The following is a 19804-nucleotide window of genomic DNA, read 5'->3' on the forward strand; positions in this document are numbered from 1 at the left end:
ACTCATCGTGTAAATAAAAACTTCTCCTGATCAACGTATTATGAATATGGCAACAGCAGAAGTCACACTGATTTGTAGGTGCGTAATATGTTATGAGTTAATGCACTGTGTCGGTTTTTGTTCTTTGAACAATGTAATGTTCATGCACGGTTCATTTTGTGCACCAGTAAAAAAAAAAAAAACATAACTTAGACTTAAATTTGAAGAAAAAAAAAATATATATTTTTCACTGAAGAAGGGTCCGGTGAATGCGCATATGAAACTGGTGGGCTTCCAACAAGGTTAAGAAAAACTGATTTTATATATATAGATATATATATATATGTATATATATATATATATATATATATATATATGTATATATATATATATATATATACATATACATATAAATGGAATACAATGATTTGCAAATCCTTTTCAACCTATATTCAGTTGAATATGCTACAAAGACAACATATTTGATGTTCAAACTGATCAACTTTTTTTTAGCAAATAATTATTAACTTTAGAATTTGATGGCAGCAACACGTGACAAAGAAGTTGGGAAAGGTGGCAATAAATACTGATTAAGTTGAGGGATGGTCATCAAACACTTATATGGAACATCCTACAGGTGTGCAGGCTAATTGGGAACAGGTGGGTGCCATGATTGGGTATAAAAGCAGCTTCCATGAAATGCTAAGTCATTCACAAACAAGGATTGGGTGAGGGTCACCAATTTGTAAGCAAATTGTCGAACAGTTTTAGATCAACATTTCTCAACGAGCTATTGCAAGGAATTTAGGGATTTTACCATCTACGGTCCGTAAAATCATCAAAAGGTTCAGAGAATCTGGAGAAATCACTGCACGTAAGCAATGATATTACGGACCTTTGATCCCTCAGGCGGTACTGCATCAAAAACCGACATCAGTGTGTGAAGGATATCACCACATAGGCTCAGGAACACTTCATAAAACCACTGTCAGTAACTACAGTTAGTCGCTACATCTGTAAGTGCAAGTTAAAACTCTACTATGCAAGGCGAAAGCCATTTATCAACAACACCAAGGAACACCGCCGGCGTCATCTAAGATGGACTGAGGCAAAGCGGAAAAGTGTTCTGTGGTCTAACGAGTCCACATTTCAGATTATTTTTGGAAATTGTGGACGTGGTGTCCTCCAGAACAAAGAGGAAAATAACCTTCCAGATTTTTATAGGGGCAAAGTTCAAAAGCCAGCATCTGTGATGGTACGGGGGTGTATTAGTGCCCAAGTCATGGGTAACTTACGCATCTGTGAAGGCACCATTAATGCTGAAAGGTACAGACAGGTTTTGGAGCAACATATATTGTCGTCCAAGCAACGTTATCATGGATGCCTCTGCTTATTTCAGCAAAACAATGCCAAGCCACGTGTTACAACAGCGTGGCTTCGTAGTAAAAGTGTGCGGGTACTTTCCTGGCCCGCCTGCAGTCCAGACCTGTCAAAAATGTGTGCCGTATCCATCCATCCATCCATTTTCTACCGCTTATTCCCTTTCGGGGTCGCGGGGGGCGCTGGCGCCTATCTCAGCTACAATCGGGCGGAAGGCAGGGTACACCCTGGACAAGTCGCCACCTCATCGCAGGGCCAACACAGATAGACAGACAACATTCACACTCACATTCACACACTAGGGCCAATTTAGTGTTGCCAATCAACCTATCATGAAGCGTAAAATACGACAGTGGAGAACCTGGACTGTTGAATGACTGAAGCTCTACATAAAACAAGAATGGGAAAGGATTCCACTTTCAAAGCTTCAACAATTAGTTTCCTCAGTTCCCAAAGGTTTATTGAGTGTTGTTAAAAGAAAAGGTGATTTAACACAGTGGTGAACATGCCCTTTCCCAACTACTTTGGCATGTGTTGCAGCCATGAAATTCGAAGTTAATTATTATTTGCAAAAAAAAAATTTTTTTATGAGTTTGAACATCAAATATGTTGTCTTTGTAGTGCCTTCAATTGAACATGGGTGGAAAAGGATTTGCAAATCATCGTATTCTGTTTATATTTACATCCATCCATTTTCTACCGATTATTCCCTTTCGGGGTCGCGGGGGGCGCTGGCGCCTATCTCAGCTACAATCGGACGGAAGGCGGGGTACACCCTGGACAAGTCGCCACTTCATAGCAGGGCCAACACAGATAGACAGACACCATTCACACTCACGTTCACACACTAGGGCCAATTTAGTGTTGCCAATCAACCTATCCCCAGGTGCATGTCTTTGGAAGTGGGAGGAAGCCGGAGTACCCGGAGGGAACCCACGCATTCACGGGGAGAACATGCAAACTCCACACAGAAAGATCCCGAACCTGGATTTGAACCCAGGACTGCAGGAACTTCGTATTGTTTATATTTACATCCATCACAATTTCCCAACTCATATGGAAACAGGGTTTGTATATACATATAATATATACAGTATATAGACACACATACATACATACATATATATATATATATATATATATATATATATATATATATATATATATATATATATATATATATATATATATATATATATATATATATGTACATATACTGTATATGTATGTGTGTACGTGATCAATGAGTAATATTGTTTGAAAACATTTCATTCTCCAGTATTACCAAAGTGTCATGTGCTCTTCTCACTTCCCAGGGGGCGATCAAGGGGATGGGTCAAATGCAGGGGACACATTTCACCACACCTAGTGTGTGTGTGACAATCATTGGTACTTTAACTTAACTTTAAATGAAAGCACTTTGACGCCATATAGTAATTGATCTTCGTCTTTAAGGCCACTCTGTCATAGATCTTCTTCTAGTGGCACTAATTTTTTTATTTTTTTATTGTTAGGAACTACTTTGAACTTTTTACATTTTTTCCATCCTGCAGTGTAAAACCAGTCAGTGTCTAATTTTCATATATCATTGCAGACAATTGTAAAACTACAACATACAAATGTCATACTAATGCTGATATGTCATGGCAGACAACTATAAAAGTAGGTAATATAAATATTATACTATTACCCAAAAAACACCAACAATACCCCATTTACATGTCGTAACCTGAATATTAAAAAGTATTAGCGGTATTGTTATTATAAGTGCTAACGCAAAGTAACTATTTTTTTGTGGCGCCGTGATCACAGACAGAGCGCTACTGCTTTTGCTGCTATATTGGCATATTGAGCTGCTGCATCGCCTCTGAGTTGGTGAAAGTTCATTTGAGACAATAAATAATGTCTCTCATTTGGATAGTTGAAGGTTGTGGACCTAATCTGACATGTTGGTCAAATTTGACATCCAATTTAGACACGGATATGGCCAGAAAAAAACGAAAACATGCTCGTTTTTTTTCAACCCTTTGTGAGGTTTATGATGAATTGTTGATGTAAAGGGGAATATATAAACATTCCATCAGTCTTTATCCCAATGAGAGCAGACATTGTACAGTAAGTGATTGTTTTATTATGTTTGTTGACTCTCATTAAGTCTGTTTTTGTTGGAGGGAAAGTGAACGTTGTGATGCATGAGTGAAATTAATATGTGGCTGTATGCTTCATCGATAATTAACCTAAAACTGAACCAAGAATGATGATTTAGAATAAACCTAAAACTGTACCAAGAATGATGATTTAGAATAAAACTAAAACTGTATTAAGAATGATGATTTAGAATAAACCTAAAACTGTACCAAGAATGATGATTTAGAATAAACCTAAAACTGTATTAAGAATGATGATTTAGAATAAACCTAAAACTGTACCAAGAATGATGACCTGAAGTAAACCTAAAACTGAACCAAGAACTATGATCTAGAATAAACCTAAAACTGAACCAAGAATGATGATCTAGAATAAACCTAAAACTGAACCAAGAATGATGATCAAGAAAAAAACTGAAATTTAACCAAGATGAGGATCTAAAATAAACCTAAAACTGTACCAAGAATGAGGACCTAAAGTAAACCTAAAACTGAACCAAGAATAATGATCTTGAATAAACTATGCATTTTGAATGGGGAAAATGCAAAAAAAAAGAAAGGAAAAAAAGGAATTTTGGTAAATCGGGGATTTTTTTTTTAGAATTGGTGACGGAGTACACACAATTTTTGAACAGGTTGAATATTTTCAAGTTGCAACAGTTTGAATCAGATGCAAAATGTGGGAATTGTGGAACTTTGAAGAATGTCCCATTGAGTTCAATGGGAATATCTGAAAAAATTGGTGAATTTCGTGAAAAGCAGGATTTTTTTTGAAAATGGTAAAAAACTTGAATGATCAGAATGAGTTGAAATGGTTGGTGTTTAAATTTTTCAAAACGGTGGAGAGATGTTGAAGTAATAAAATGTTGAATTGAGAAATGGTATTGAGGAATTCCAGGAATTTCGGTAAAACCGGGAATTTTTCCAGTTCAAAAAACAACTTTGTGTTTTGTCCTGATTAAGAGGAATGTTTTGATGGTGCAACGGTTGAAATGTGTTGAAAAATGTGGAAGGAACCATCGCCAAAAAAAAAAAGGGTGGAAATAGGGCTTTGGAAAACCAGGAATTCTGAAAAATCCTGGAATATTTTTGTCTTGGAAAAAGAGACTTTTGAATGTCCAGGATGAGTGGAATGTGTTGAAGGTGGAATGGTTTGAATAAGTTGAAAAATGTGGAAATGGGGAAATCTTGGAATTTTTGGAATTTGTCAAGGGAAAGCTTTTTCCTGAATAGGCTGAACAGTTTGAAGTTGGAACGCTTTGAATCGGGTGTAAAAATGTGGAAGGTAGAATGCGCCAAAATCTGGAGAAGAAAAATAATAAATTGAACCAAATGAGGTGTGAATGTTCCAACGCTGAAGTTGAAGTGAAATACTGTGAGAATGTAGTATGAATGTAAGAATAGTTTGAATGTTGGAGAGTTTGAATTTCCAGGAAAACCAGAATTTGGTTTGGTGTAAGTTTGAATGTCCAGGATGAGTGGAATGTGTTGATGTTGGATTGGTTTGAATCGGTCGAAAAATATGGGAATTGTGGAAGTTTGAAAAATGTCTCATTCATTTCAATGAAAATTTCATGGAAATTTTGGAATTTCAGGAAAAGGGGGAATTTTTTTGAAAATGCTAAAACATTTGAATGTTCTGAATACTGGAGTTTTTCCAAATTGGTCGAGAAATGTGAAGTAGTAACATTTTTAAATTTAGAAATAGTATTTCATAATTCCTAAAATTTATGGAAAACCAGGAATTTTTCAAGTTCAAAAAACACTTTAGTTTTTCGTCCTAATTTACAAAAATGTTTTGACGGTGGGACGGTTAAAATTATTTGAAAAAGTAGGAGGAGTAGTTGACAGAAAAAAGGCTGAAAAAAGGATTTGGAAAAAAAACGGGGAATTCTGGGAATTCCTGGAATATTTTTTAATTTGGGAAGATTGTGTTTTGAATGTCCAGGATGAGTGGAATGTGTTTAAGGTGGAATGGTTTGAATAGGTTGAAAAATGTGAAATTGATGGAAGGTTGAAAAATGGCCAATTCAATTTGAATGGGAAAAATGTCCTGGAAAACTTGGTAATCTGGGAAATCTGGGAATTTGTGTAATTTGTCAAGGGAAAGCTTTTCCTGAATAGGCCGAACAGTTTGAAGTGGGAACGGTTTGAATTGGGTAAAGAATGTGGATGGTACAACACGCCAAAATCTGGAGAATAATATTGAAGAATAATATATGGATGAATTTTGGAGTAACAGAGAATATGTGTGAATGCTTTGGAGCATTCACACAATCATAACAATGATGATTGGTAAATGATAAATGTTGGCGTGTAAAAGCATATGTGTGAATGTTTTGGAGCATTCACACAATAAATATATTAATAATAATAACAATAATAATAAATGGATACATGTTGGTGTAGAAAAGCATATGCGTGAATGATTTGGAGCATTCACAGAATATCAATAATGACAATAACAATAATAATAATAATAAATGGATGAATGTTAGTGTAGAAAAGAATATGTGTGAATGTTTTGGAGCATTCACACAATAATAATAATAATAATAATAAGTGGATTAATGTTGGTGTAGAAAAGAATATGTGTCAATGTTTTGGAGCATTCTCACAATAATAATAATAATAATAAATGGATGAATGTTGGTGTAGAAAAGCTTACGTGTGAATGATTTGAAGCGTTCACACAATAATAATAATAATAATAATAATACATCGATTAATGTTGGTGTAGAAAAGCATGTGTGTGAATGTTTTGGAGCATTCACACAATAATAATAACAATAAATGGATGAATGTTGGTGGTGAAAAGCATATGTGTGAATGTTTTTGGAGCATTCACACAATAATAATAGTAATAATAATAATAATAATAAATGGATGAATGTTGGTGTAGACAAGCATAAGAATGTTTTGGAGCATTCACACAATAATAATAATAATATTTTTATTATTATAATAATAAATGGATGAATTTTGGTGTAGATAAGCATATGTGTGAATGTTTTGGCGCATTCTCACAATAAGAAAAAGAAGAAGAAGAAGAAGAAGAAGAAGAAGAAGAAGAAGAAAATGAAAAGAAGAAGAAGAAGAAGAAGAAGAAGAAGAAGAAGAAGAAGAAGAAGAAGAAGAAGAAGAAGAAATGAATAAATGTTGGTGTAAAAAAAGCATATGTATGAATGTTGTGGAGCATTCACACAATAATAATAATAATAATAAATTGATGAATTTTGGTGTAGAAAAGCATATGTGTGAATGATTTGGAGCATTCACAAAATAATAATAATGACGATAATAATAATAATATCAATAATAAGTATAATTATAATTACAATAATAATAATAATGGATGAATGTTGGTGATGAAAAGCATATGTGTGAATGTTTTGGAGCATCCACCCAACGAGAGGCGGACGCGGGTCACTCACCCGGGCGTACTTGGACGAGTAGGGGTCCTCAAAGAGCGCCCACATGTTGGGCTGCCACACCTGCCACCAGGTGGCGCGGCGGCCGTCCTCCTGCACGCACAGCCGCTTCAGGTCTCCGTCAGCGCCGCCGGTGAGCGCTGGGTCCTCGTCGGGCGCGTCGGGCTCGGGGTTCTCGAAGCTGTCCAGGGCCTCCTCGGCGTCGCGGTGCTGGCGGTAGTTCATCCAGCAGCACGCCTCCACGTCCGTCTCGTCGATGCCCCAGAAGGCGAGCTCCTCCTCGAACAGAGGACCGCACACGTCCCCGGGGCAGTGCAGCTTGCCGGTGCGGTAGTAGTTGAGGATGAAGGCGAAGGTGGCGGGGTGGCGGTCGAAGAAGAACTCATCGCACTTGGGGTCGTAGTCGAAGTTGCTGAAGGCGTCGGGCTCCGTCAACCACGAAAGCCGCGTGCCCGGCAGCGTCTTCAGCGTGCTGCGGTACGTCTGGTGGCGGACTCCGCCGCAGTTGATGACGATCTTCTCGCTATCTGACGCCGAGCAAGTCATGGCGCCGATCGGACATTCTTTGGGACTCGGACCTGGAAGTGAGCAGACCGCGATGGAGGAGACGACGCTGCTTGTCCGGTACTTCTTCTCCTTCTCCCGACTCCTGCTTATATATGCACGCGCGCGCGCGCGCGTGTGTGTGTGTGTGTGTGTGTGTGTGTGTGTGTGTGTGTGTGTGTGTGTGTGTGTGTGTGTGTGTGTGTGTGTGTGTGTGTCAGCATGCAAGAGAGGAGTAGGAGGAGTCTCCGTGGCAAATACGGGATCACTCTCACTAAAAGTACTCCTTTCAATTCAAAAACATATTTTTTTACTACGTTTTACTAGGTAAAATGACGACTTTTATCATAATACTAAAGGTAGGAATTTTTCGGAGGGCCCAAGAAGGCAACACATACAAGAATGTGTGTGTGTTCTTGTATTTCTGCCCTTCTTGAGACATGAAGAAGGAAAAGTATCTTCCATATGAGGAGGTGTGAACAAGTGATGACATAAATCATGGTCCCAATAACATTGCGTCTAATAGAGAATGTCTCATTTGGTGGTGAAATCCATCAAAAATGACGGTCGCCACAAAAAAGGAGGGATGTTTCACATTGACTGTGTCGCTTTTAAAAGTGCTCCCCTCTGGTCAAAATATGAAATAACAAATGTGTGTAAGAAATTGAAATGCGCCCTCTTTGGCCAACATTAATCAAAATAATAATAATAATGAAATAAATAGAGAGAGAGAGAGAGGAGAGACTGTATTAATTTGAAGTAAATAATAAAAATTAAAAAACAATTAGAGACAAAACTATTTAAAAAAATACTACAATCAGTCTTTTTCACAGAATGCGTCAACTTTTTTCTTATAAAATTGGGAACAAATTTTCATATTTTGTGTTTCTGTGTCTGTACTATTGCAATATTTCCTTGTAAAATTATTACTTTTTTATGTAAAATTATTACTTTTTAATGCAAAGTGTTGACATATGTGATATAAAATTCGGTCTTTCATCACAATATTGCCAAATTTGTTGTCATTTTTTGTGTAAAATTATGACTTTTTTCATAATTTTGCCAAGTAAAATTCCTATTATTATTATAATCTTGCCAGCATGTTAGTTTTCTTATAAAAATGTGACTTTTGTCGAGTAAAATTACGACTCTTTTCATAAAATTGCAAAAATGTTAAGCTTTTCTTGTAAATTTGCGACTGTTATTAAGTAAAGTTCCAACTTTTATCATAATACTGCAGTTTTTTTCTCATAAAATTTTGACTTGCACTTAGTAAAATTACGACTTTTATTATAATACTAGAGGTGGGCATTTTTCGGCGGTCTCAAGAAAGTAATAAATACACAAATTAGTGTGCGTGTGCGAGTGCGCGCCTGTGCGTGTGTGTGTCCCAGCATGCAATGTGTCCCCCAAAAGGAGAAAGGAGTAGGAGGAGTCTCCGTGGCAAATCGTGGACCACTCTCACTAAAATTACTCCTTTCAATTCAAAAACATTATTTTTTTACTACGTTTTACTTAGTAAAATTACGACTTTTATCATAATACTAAAGGTAGGCATTTTTCGGAGGGCCCAAGAAGGCAACAAATCAAGAATGTGTGTGTGATCTTGTATTTCTACCTTTCTTGAGACATGAAGAAGGAAAAGTATCTTCCATATGAGAAGGTGTGAACAAGTGATGACATAAATCATGGTCCCAATAACATTGCGTCTAATAGAGAATGTCTCATTTGGTGGTGAAATCCATCAAAAATGACGGCTGTCCCAAAAAAGGAGGGATTTTTCACATTGGCTGTGTGTCCGGCTTCCTCCCACTTCCAAAGACATGCACCTGGGGATAAGTTGATTGGCAACACTAAATTGGCCCTAGTGTGTGAATGTGAGTGTGAATGTTGTCTGTCTATCTGTGTTGGCCCTGCGATGAAGTGGCGACTTGTCCAGGGTGTACCCCGCCTTCCGCCCGATTGTAGCTGAGATAGGCGCCAGCGCCCCCCGCGACCCCACAAGGGAATAAGCGGTAGAAAATTGATGGATGGATGTGTGTCGCTTTTAAAAGTGCTCCCCTCTGGTCAACATATGAAATAACAAGTGTGTGTAAGAAATTGAAATGCGCCCCCTTTGGCCAACATTAATCAAAATATTAATAATAATAAAATAAATACAGAGAGAGAGAGGAGAGACTGTATTAATTTTAAGTAAATAATGAAAATTAAAAAACAATTAAAGACAAAACTATTTAAAAAAGTACTACAATCAGTCTTTTTCACACAATGCGTCAACTTTTTTCTTATAAAATTGGGAACAAATTTTCATATTTTGTGTTTCTGTGTCCGTACTATTGCAATATTTTCTCGTAAAATGATTACTTTTGTATTTAAAATTATTACTTTTTAATGCAAAGTGGTGACATTTGTGATATAAAATTCTGACTTTTATCACAATATTGCCAAATTTGTTGTCATTTTTTGGTTAAAATTATGACTTTTGTCATAATTTTGCCAAGTAAAATTTCGATTATTATTACAATCTTGCCAGCATGTTAGTTTTCTTATAGAAATGTGACTTTTGTCGAGTAAAATTATGACTCTTTTCATAAAATTGCCAAAATGTTAAGCTTTTCTTGTAAATTTGCGACTGTTATTAAGTAGAATTCCAAATTTTGTCATAGTACTGCACTTTTTTCTCATAAAATTTTGACTTGCACTTAGTATAATTACGACTTTTATTATAATACTAGAGGTAAGCATTTTTCGGAGGTCTCAAGAAGGTAACAAATACACAAATTAGTGTGAATGTGCGTGTGCGAGTGCACGTGTGTGTGTGTGTGTGTGTGTGTGTGTGTGCGTGTATGTGTGTGTGTGTGCGTGTGTGTGTGTGTGTGTGTGTGTGTGTGTGTGTGTGTGTGTGTGTGTGTGTGTGTGTGTCCCAGCATGCAATGTGTCCCCCAAAAGCAGAAAAGAGTAGGAGGAGTCTCCGTGGCAAATACTGGATCACTCTAACTAAAAGTACTCCTTTCAATTCAAAACATTTTTTTTCACTACTTTTTACTTAGTGAGATCACGACTTTTATCATAATACTAGAGGTAGGCATTTTTCGGAGTTCTCAAGAAGGCAACAAACACAAGAATGTGTGTCTGTGTGTCTGTGTGTGTGTGTGTTCTTGTATTTTCATTGTTCTTGAGACATTAAGAAGGAAAAGTATCTTCCATATGAGGAGGTGTGAACAAGTGATGACATAAATCATGATCCCAATAACATTGCATCTAATAAAAAGCCAAATACTAGAGTCTGTGAACATTGCTCCAAAGTCAGGATTTTTTGTTGATTTAATGTGCTTACAAAAGTAAACATTGACAGGTGCAAAGGCAGCAATATATGATTAAACAAGACGGTAGCTAAATAAGGACTTCCCTATTTATCCCCGAAAAAACTCGCCAGGTGAACAGCTGACTTTTGTCATAATTTTGCCAAGTAAAATTCAGATTATTATTACAATATTGCCAACATTTTTAAGTCTTCCTACAAAATTGTGACTTTTGTCACGTAAAATTGCGACTATTTTCCTACAATTGCCAACATTTTGAGCACTCCTTTGTCATCGGCCTTAAGCACATTACAAAAAACAAAAAAAAATAGAGATCTCATTTGCACCCCTGATATTGAAATCTATCAAAATAAGGGTGGTCCCAAAAAGGACAGATTTTTCAAATTGACTGTGTCGCTTTTAAAAGTGCTCCCCCTCTGGTCAACATATGAAATAACAAGTGTTTGCAAAAATTTGAAGTTCTCCCCCTCTGGCCAACATATTTAACAACAAGTGTGTGTAAGAAATTGAAATGCACCCCCTTCAGCCAAAATTAATTTAAGCAAAACAAAAAAATATATATATATATATGTATATATATATATGTGTGTATATATATATATATATATATATATATATATATATATATATATATATATATGTATATATATATATATATATATATATATATATGTATGTGTGTGTATATATATATGTATATATATATATATTTATATATATATAGAGAGAGAGAGAGAGACACAGAGAGACATACTGCAATAATTTGGCAATCACCCCCATCATATTGAAGTGCTTGGAGAGGCTGGTAAAGCAACACATTGTCTCCAGACTTCCCCCCACATTTGACCCACACCAGTTTTCCTATCGCCCTAACTGCTCCACAGAGGACGCCATCTCCTCTGCACTCCACCTGAGCTTAGAACATCTAGAATGAAAAGACACACATGTGCCGATGTTGTTTCTGGACTTCAGCTCGGTGTTCAACACCATCATCCCGCAGCACTTGTTGAGGAAACTGGCTCCCCTTGGATTCAGTACCCCCCTATGCAACTGGCTGCTTAACTTCCTCAGACCAACCACAGTCTGTAAGAGTGGGCAACAAAACCTCCAGTGCCATCTCCCTGAGCACCGGCTCCCCCCAGGGCTGTGTCCCGAGTCCGCTGCTGTTCACATTGATGACCCATGACTGCTGCACAAGGTCCACTACTAACCACATTGTGAAGAATGCGGACAACACAACGGTAGTGAGCCTCATCCGTGACAACGACATGGACTACAGGGAGGAGGTGAAACATCTGGTTGACTGGTGCAGAACCAACAATCTGGTCCTGAACGTCGACAAGACCAAGGAGATCATCGTCAACTTCAAGAAGCACCAGTCCAGCCACACTCCACTCTTTATCAACGACACAGCGGTGCAGATGGTAAGCAGCACCAAGTTCCTGGGGGTGCAGATAACTGACACTATGACCTGGTCCCTACACACATGTAAAAAGAGCTCAGCAGCGCATGCACTTTTTGTGTGGGATGAAAAGAGCACAGCTCCCTCCCCCCGTTCTCAGCACATTCTACAGAGGCACCATAAAGAGCAACTGCATCTCTGTCTGGACTGGAGCCTGCAGTTCCTCAGACTGGAAGTCTCTGCAGAGAGTGGTGAGAACGGTGGAAAAGATCCTCAGGACTCCTTTTCCTCCTATCCAGGAGATCGCAAAAAGCCGCTGCCCGACCAGGGCTCATAAAATCTCCAAAGACTCCTCCCACCCCCACCAAGGACTGTTTTCACTGTTGGACTCTTGAAAGAGGTTCCGCAGCCTCCCTCGCAGAACCTCCAGGTTCTGTAATAGCTTCTTTCCTCGGGCCATAAGACTCTTGAACGCATTATTATAATCCCCTCAATTCCCACCCAAAATGGATGGAGTGGCTGGAATATAAAGACAATAAAACATACATCCATAAACCTGGATGCATATGCAGAAGTGCAATATATTTATCTGTACAGTAACCTTTTTTTTTATATCTGCACCTTATTGCTCTTTTATCCTGCACTACCATGAGATAATGCAGCCTTCTTATTTGTACTGTAAAATTCACATTTGAATGACAATATAAACTAAGTCTAAGTCTAAATAATGAAGATTTAAAACCAATTAGAAAAAAAACAATAAAAAAAAGAAAATTAACTAAAATCAGTCTTTTTCCTTTCAATGTGTCAACTTTTTTCTTATAATATTGGGAACAATGTCTCATGTTTTGTGTTTCTGTTACTGTAATATTGCAATATTTTCTCATAAAATGATTACTCCATCCATCCATCCATCCATCCATCCATCCATCCATCCATCCATCCATCCATCCATCTTCTGCTTCTCCAAGGTCGGGTCGCAGGGGCAGCAGCCTAAGCAGGAAAGCCCAGACTTCCCTCTCCCCAGCCACTTGGTCCAGCTCTTCCCGGGGGATCCCGAGGCGTTCACAGGCCTGGGTCTTCCCCCTGGCCTCCTACCGGTTGGACGTGCCCTAAACACCTCCCGAGAGAGGCGTTCTGGTGGCATCCTGACCAGATGCCCGAACCACCTCATCTGGCTCCTCTTGGTGTGGAGGAGCAGCAGCTTTACTTTGAGGTCCCCCAGGAGGCAGAGCTTTTCACCCTATCTCTAAGGGAGAGCCCTGCCACATGGCGGAGGAAACTAATTTCGGCCGCTTGTACCCGTGATCTTGTCCTTTCGGTCATAGCCCCAAGCTCATTACCAAAGGTGAGGATGGGAACGTAGATCGGCCGGTAAATTGAGAGCTTTGCCTTTCGGCTCAGCTTCTTCGTTCACCACAACGGATCGATACAGCGTCCGCATTACTGAAGACGCCGCACCGATCAGCCTGTCGATCTCCCGATCCACTCTTCCCTCACTCGTGAACAAGACTCCTAGGTATTTAAACTCCTCCACTTGGTGCAGGGTCTCCTCCCCAACTCGGAGTTGGCACTTCACCCTTTTCCGGGCGAGAACGATGGACTCGGACTTGGAGGTGCTGATTCTCATCCTGGTCGCTTCACACTCGGCTGAGAACCGATCTAAGTGAGAGCTGAAGATCCTGGCCAGATGAAGCCATCAGGACCACATCATTTTCAAAAAGCAGAGACATAATCCTGCAGCCGCCAAACCGGATCCCCTCAACGCCCTGACTGCGCCTAGAATTTCTGTTCATAAAAGTTATGAACAGAATCAGTGACAAAAGGCAGTCTTGGCGGAATCCAACCCTCACTGGAAACGTGTCCGACTTACTGTCGGCAATGCGGACCAAGCTCTGACACTGATCGTACAGGGAGCGGACCACCACAATCAGACAGTCCGTTACCCCATACTCTCTGAGCACTCCCCACAGGACTTCTCGAGGGACACGGTCGAATGCCTTCTCCAAGTCTACAAAGCACATGTAGACTGGTTGGGCAAACTCCCATGCACCCTCAAGGACCCTGCTGAGAGTATAGAGCTTGTCCACAGTTTCACGACGAGGACGAAAACCACACTGTTCCTCCTGAATCTGAGGTTCGACTATCCGGCGTAGCCTCCTCTCCAGTACACCTGAATCAATCTTAATGGGAAGGCTGAGGAGTGTGATCCCACGATAGTTGGAACACACCCTCCGTTTCTCCTTCTTAAAGAGAGGAACCGCCATCACGGTCTGCCACTCCAGAGGTACCGCCCCCGATGTCCACGCAATGCCGCAGAGTCTTGTTAAAAGTTAAAGTTAAAGTGCCAATGATTGTCACACACACACTAGGTGTGGCAAAATTATTCTCTGTATTTGACCCATTACCCTTGATCACCCCCTTGGAGGTGAGGAGAGCAGTGGGCAGCAGCGGTGCCGCGCCCGGGAATCATTTTTTGGTGATTTAACCCCCAATTCCAAGCCTTAATGCTGAGTGCCAAGCAGGGAGGTAATGGGTCCCATTTTTTATAGTCTTTGGTATGACTCGGCCGGGGTTGGAACTCACGACCTACTGATCTTAGGGCGGACACTCTAACCACTAGGCCACTGAGTCAACCAAGAGAGCCCCACAGCATCTAAAGCCTTAAAGAACTCCTCCAATGTCTGAGTAAATGTTGACATTTGTCACATAAAATTCTGATTTTAGTGACATTTTTGGAGTAGAATTGACTTTTGTCATAATTTTGCTAAGTAAAATTCAGATTAGTATTATAATATTGCCAACATTTTAGGGTTTTCTTATAAAATGGTGACTTTTGTTGGGTAAAATTATGACTCTTCATAAAATTACCAAAATGTTAAGCTTTTCTTGTCAATTCCAACTTTTATCATAATATTGCAGTTTTTTTTTCTAGTAAAATTTTGACCTGCAGTGAGTAAAATTACGAGTTTTGTAGCTGAGATAGGTACCAGCCCCCCCCCGCGACCCCAAAGGGAATAAGCGGTAGAAAATGGATGGATGGATTATAATACTAGAGGGAGGCATTTTTTGGAGGTCTCAAGAAGGTAACAGATGCAATATTGTGTGTGTGTGTGTGTGTGTGTGCGTGTGTGTGTGTGTGTGTGTGTGTGTGTGTGTGTGTCAGCATGCAAGGTGTCCCCCAGAAGGAGAGAGAGGAGTAGGCGCAGTCTCCATGGCAAATACTGGATCACTCTTACTAAAAGAACTCTTTTCAATTCAAAAACATTTTTTTTACTCTTTTGGAAATAACTTATTTGTTTAGATAGCTTAAACAAACATTGAAGTCGACATTTTGTATGCTGTAAAAGAAGGTGTGTCCAATGTGCGGCCCAGGGGGAGCATTTGCGGCCTTGCAGCTTTTTTTAATTTATTTTTTTTATCGAACTTTCTGAAGACAAAATCAAATACATTCCAGATTTGAACAATACACAAAAAAACTTAAACGTCCGGTTTTGGGTGAACTTGCTTGTGAATGCTGAAATGGGCTAATCAAGCTGAAATGCTAATATTAGCATGCTAACAATAGGTATACGTCAAGTACCAAGTCATATGACTAGAAAGCGTACGCATGTAAAATTAGCTTAGAAAAAAAAAAAGTTATCCTGTATCAGGTACTAAGTCATATGACTAAGGTGTTTGGCTGCAAAATTGGCTAAAGAAGTTGCAATGCTAATGTAAGTATGCTAAAATGCTCATGTTAACATGCTAACAGTTAGCATGTATCAAGTACCAAGTCATATGACTAGAAAGTGTGACTGAGGTGTTTGGCTGCAAAATTGGCTAAAGAATTTACCATGCTAATGTTAGCATGTTAAAATGCTTAAGGAAACATGCTAACTGTTAGTGTGTGCCAAGTACCAAGTCATATGACTAGAAAGCGTACGCATGTAAAATTAGCTAAAACAAAAAAAAAATGTTTGCATGAATCAAGTACCAATTCATAATACTGAGGTGTTTGGCTGCAAAATTGGCTAAAGAAGTTGCCATGCTAATGTTAGTATGCTGTAATGCTAACATTTACATGCTAACAGTTAGTATAGGTCAAGTACCAAGTCTTATGATTAGAAAACACATATATATATATATGTAAAATTAGCTGAAAAAAAGTTAACATTTAACAAGTACCAAGTCATATGACTAGAAAGCGTTCCTGCACAATTGGCTTAAGAAGTTGCCACGCTAATGTTAGTATGCTAAAATGCTAATGTTAACATGCTAACAGTTAGTATCCGTTAAGTACCAATATGACTAGAAAGCATACGCATGTAAAATTAGCGGAGAAAAAAAAAAGTTAACATGTATCAAGAACCAAGTCATATGACTAGAAAGCGTGACTGAGGTGTTTGGCTGCAAAAATTGGCAAAAGAAGTTGCCATGCTAATGTTAGTATGCTAAAATGCAATCGTTAACATAGCGTGTCAGGTACCAAGTCATATGACTCTGAGGTGTTTGGCTGCAAAATTGGCTAAAGAAGTTGCCATGCTAATGTTAGTATGCTGAAATGCTAACATTTACATGCTAACAGTTAGTATAGGTCAAGTACCAAGTCTTATGATTAGAAAACGTACACATTTAGAATTAGCTAAAAAAAAGTTAACATTTAACAAGTACCAAGTCATATGACTAGAAAGCGTGCCTGCACAGTTGGCTAAAGAAGCTGCCACACTAATGTTAGTATGCTAAAATGCTAATTTTAACATGCTAACAGTTAGTACCCGTTAAGTACCAAGATGACTAGAAAGCATACACATGTAAAATTAGCGGAGAAAAAAAAAAAAGTTAACATGTATCAAGAACCAAGTCATACGACTAGAAAGCGTGACTGAGGTGTTTGGCTGTAAAAATTGGCAAAAGAAGTTGCCACGCTAATGTTAGTATGCTAAAATGCAATCGTTAACATGCTAACAGTTGGCGTGTCAGGTACCAAGTCATATGACTCTGAAGTGTTTGGCTGTAAAATTGCATAAAAAGTTACCATGCTAATGTCAATATGCTACAATACTAACGTTAGCATGCTAACAGTCAGTGCAGGGGTCACCAACGTTTTTGAAACCAAGAGCTACTTCTTGGGTACTGATAAATGCGAAGGGCTACCAGTTTGATACACACTTAAAAAAATTGCCAGAAATAGCCAAATTGCTCAATTTACCTTTACTAAATATATATATATATATATATATATATATATATATATATATATATATATATATATATATATATATATATATATATATATATATAAAAATGGGTATTTCTGTCCGTCATTCCGTCGTACATTTTTTTTCCTTTTATGGAAGGTTTTTTGTAGAGAATACATGATGAAAAAACACTTAATTGAACGGTTTAAAAGAAGAGAAAACAGGGGGAAAAATGAAAATTTAAATTTGAAACATAGTTCATCTTCAATTTCGACTCTTTAAAATTCAAAATTCAACCGAAAAAAAGAAGCGAAAAACTAGCTAATTTGAATCTTTTTGAAAAAATTTAAAAAAGAATTTAGAACATTAGTAATTTTTCCTGATTAAGATTAATTTTAGAATTTTGATGACATGTTTTAAATAGGTTAAAATCCAATCTGCACTTAGTTCAAATATATAACAAATTGGACCAAGCTAAATTTCTAACAAAGACAAATCATTATTTCTTTGAGATTTTCCAGAACAAACATTTTAAAAGAAATTCAAAAGACTTTGAAATAAGATTTAAATTTGATTCTACGGATTTTCTAGATTTGCCAGAATAATTTTTTGGAATTTTAATCATAATAAGTTTGAAGAAATATTTCACAAATATTCTTCGTCGAAAAAACCTAAGCCAAAATGAGGAATTAAATAAAAATATATTTTTATTATTCTTTACAATAAAAAAAATAAATTTACTTGAACATTGATTTAAATTGTCTGGAAAGAAGAGGAAGGAATTTAAAAGGTAAAAAGGTATATGTGTTTAAAAATCCTGAAATCATTTTTAAGGTTGTATTTTTTCTCTAAACTTGTCTTTCTGAAAGTTATAAGAAGCAAAGTAAAAAAAATAAATGAATTTATTTAAACAAGTGAAGACGAAGTCTTTAAAATATTTTCAATTCTATTTGAGTTTTGTCTCTCTTAGAATTAAAAATGTCGAGCAAAGCGAGACCATCTTGCTAGTAAATAAATACAATTTTTAAAAAAATAGAGGCAGCTCACTGGTAAGTGCTGCTATGTGAGCTATTTTTAGAACAGGCCAGCGGGCTACTCATCTGGTCCTTACAGGCACCTGGTGCCCGCGGGCACACCGTTGGTGACCCCCTAATGTAGAGTATCACTCCCTCCACTTCTCTCTCTGTCTCTACCTCTCTCTCTTTCATACACTTTGTGTCAGGCTCTCTCTCTCTTTATCACTCTCTCCACCTTTCTCTGTCTCTCTCCCTCGCTGTCGCTTTCTCTCTCTCTCTCTTTATCACCCCCTCCACCTCTTTCTGTCTCTCTCCCTCACTGTCGCTCTCTCTCGCTCCCTCTCTTTCTACCTCCTCCCTGCATGAGAGAGAGAGAGAGAGAAAGAGGTAGAACAAATAGTTGCTGAGTTGCACAAAATGGAGAAAAGACTGCAGACCATCACATCATTAACACTCTTCCTTTTCTTCTCTTTCAGTGCAGTACTACTACTACTAGTATACATTGTAGTAATACTACCCAACATACTACTAGTATATATTACATAGGTGTTATCATATATTGTAGTAGTATTGGTATACATCATTAACACTATTTCTCTCTTCTTTTCCTCCACTTTCAGTGCAGTATTACACACTACTACTACGACTACCAATGGAACTGGTGCATTACAGAGAGTAAATGGGACAGGGAAAAAGGAGGATTACCTTCAAATTCTTTAGGACAACCTAAGATCATAACCTACCAAAACCAAATGTGCCTTATTGCAGTGAAACTTGCCAAGGGACTTGTAAGCAAATATTTAGATTGCTGTATGTATACTTTTGACCCAGCAGATTTGCTCACATTTTCAGTAGACCCATAATAAATTCATAAAAGAAGCAAACTTCATGAATGTTTTTTTGTGATTAACAAGCATGTGCTCCAATCACTCTATCACAACAAAATAAGAGTTGTAGAAATGATTGGAAACTCAAGACAGCCATGACATCATGTTTTTTACAGGTGTATGTACACTTTTGACCACCACACTATGTATTGCAGAAGTACTAGTATATATTGTAGTAGCACTAGTATATATTGTGGAAGTACTAGTATATATTGTAGTAATACTACTATATACTTTAGTATTACAAGCATATATTATTGTACTACTATTATATATTGTGGGAGTACTAGTATATATTGTAGTACTACTACTATATATTGTAGTAGTAGTAGTAGCAGTATATATTGTAGTAGTACTAGCATAAATTGTAGTAATTATTGTGTATATTGTTGTAGTACCAGTATATATTGTGGTAGTACTAGTATATATTGTAGTGGTACTAGTATATATTGTAGTAATACTATTATACATTATAGTAGCACAAGTACATATTGTAGTCATACTACTATTTATTGT

General features: G+C 37.8%; 1 protein-coding gene across 2 annotated transcripts in view; it reads right to left on the bottom strand.

Moving 5' to 3' along the window:
* LOC133556242 (potassium voltage-gated channel subfamily C member 1-like) overlaps positions 1-7573 on the bottom strand; it is a 98761-nt gene extending 91188 nt beyond the window's left edge. For both annotated transcript variants that reach the window (XM_061905973.1, XM_061905972.1), the window contains exon 1: positions 6941-7573. In XM_061905973.1, the coding sequence (XP_061761957.1) occupies positions 6941-7483 (543 nt within the window). In that variant the 5' untranslated portion in view covers positions 7484-7573. The remainder of the gene's footprint in view (positions 1-6940) is intronic.
* Positions 7574-19804: the final 12231 nt, after the last annotated feature.

This window comes from Nerophis ophidion, linkage group LG07 (genome assembly GCF_033978795.1).
Source record: "Nerophis ophidion isolate RoL-2023_Sa linkage group LG07, RoL_Noph_v1.0, whole genome shotgun sequence".
NCBI lineage: Eukaryota > Metazoa > Chordata > Actinopteri > Syngnathiformes > Syngnathidae > Nerophis > Nerophis ophidion.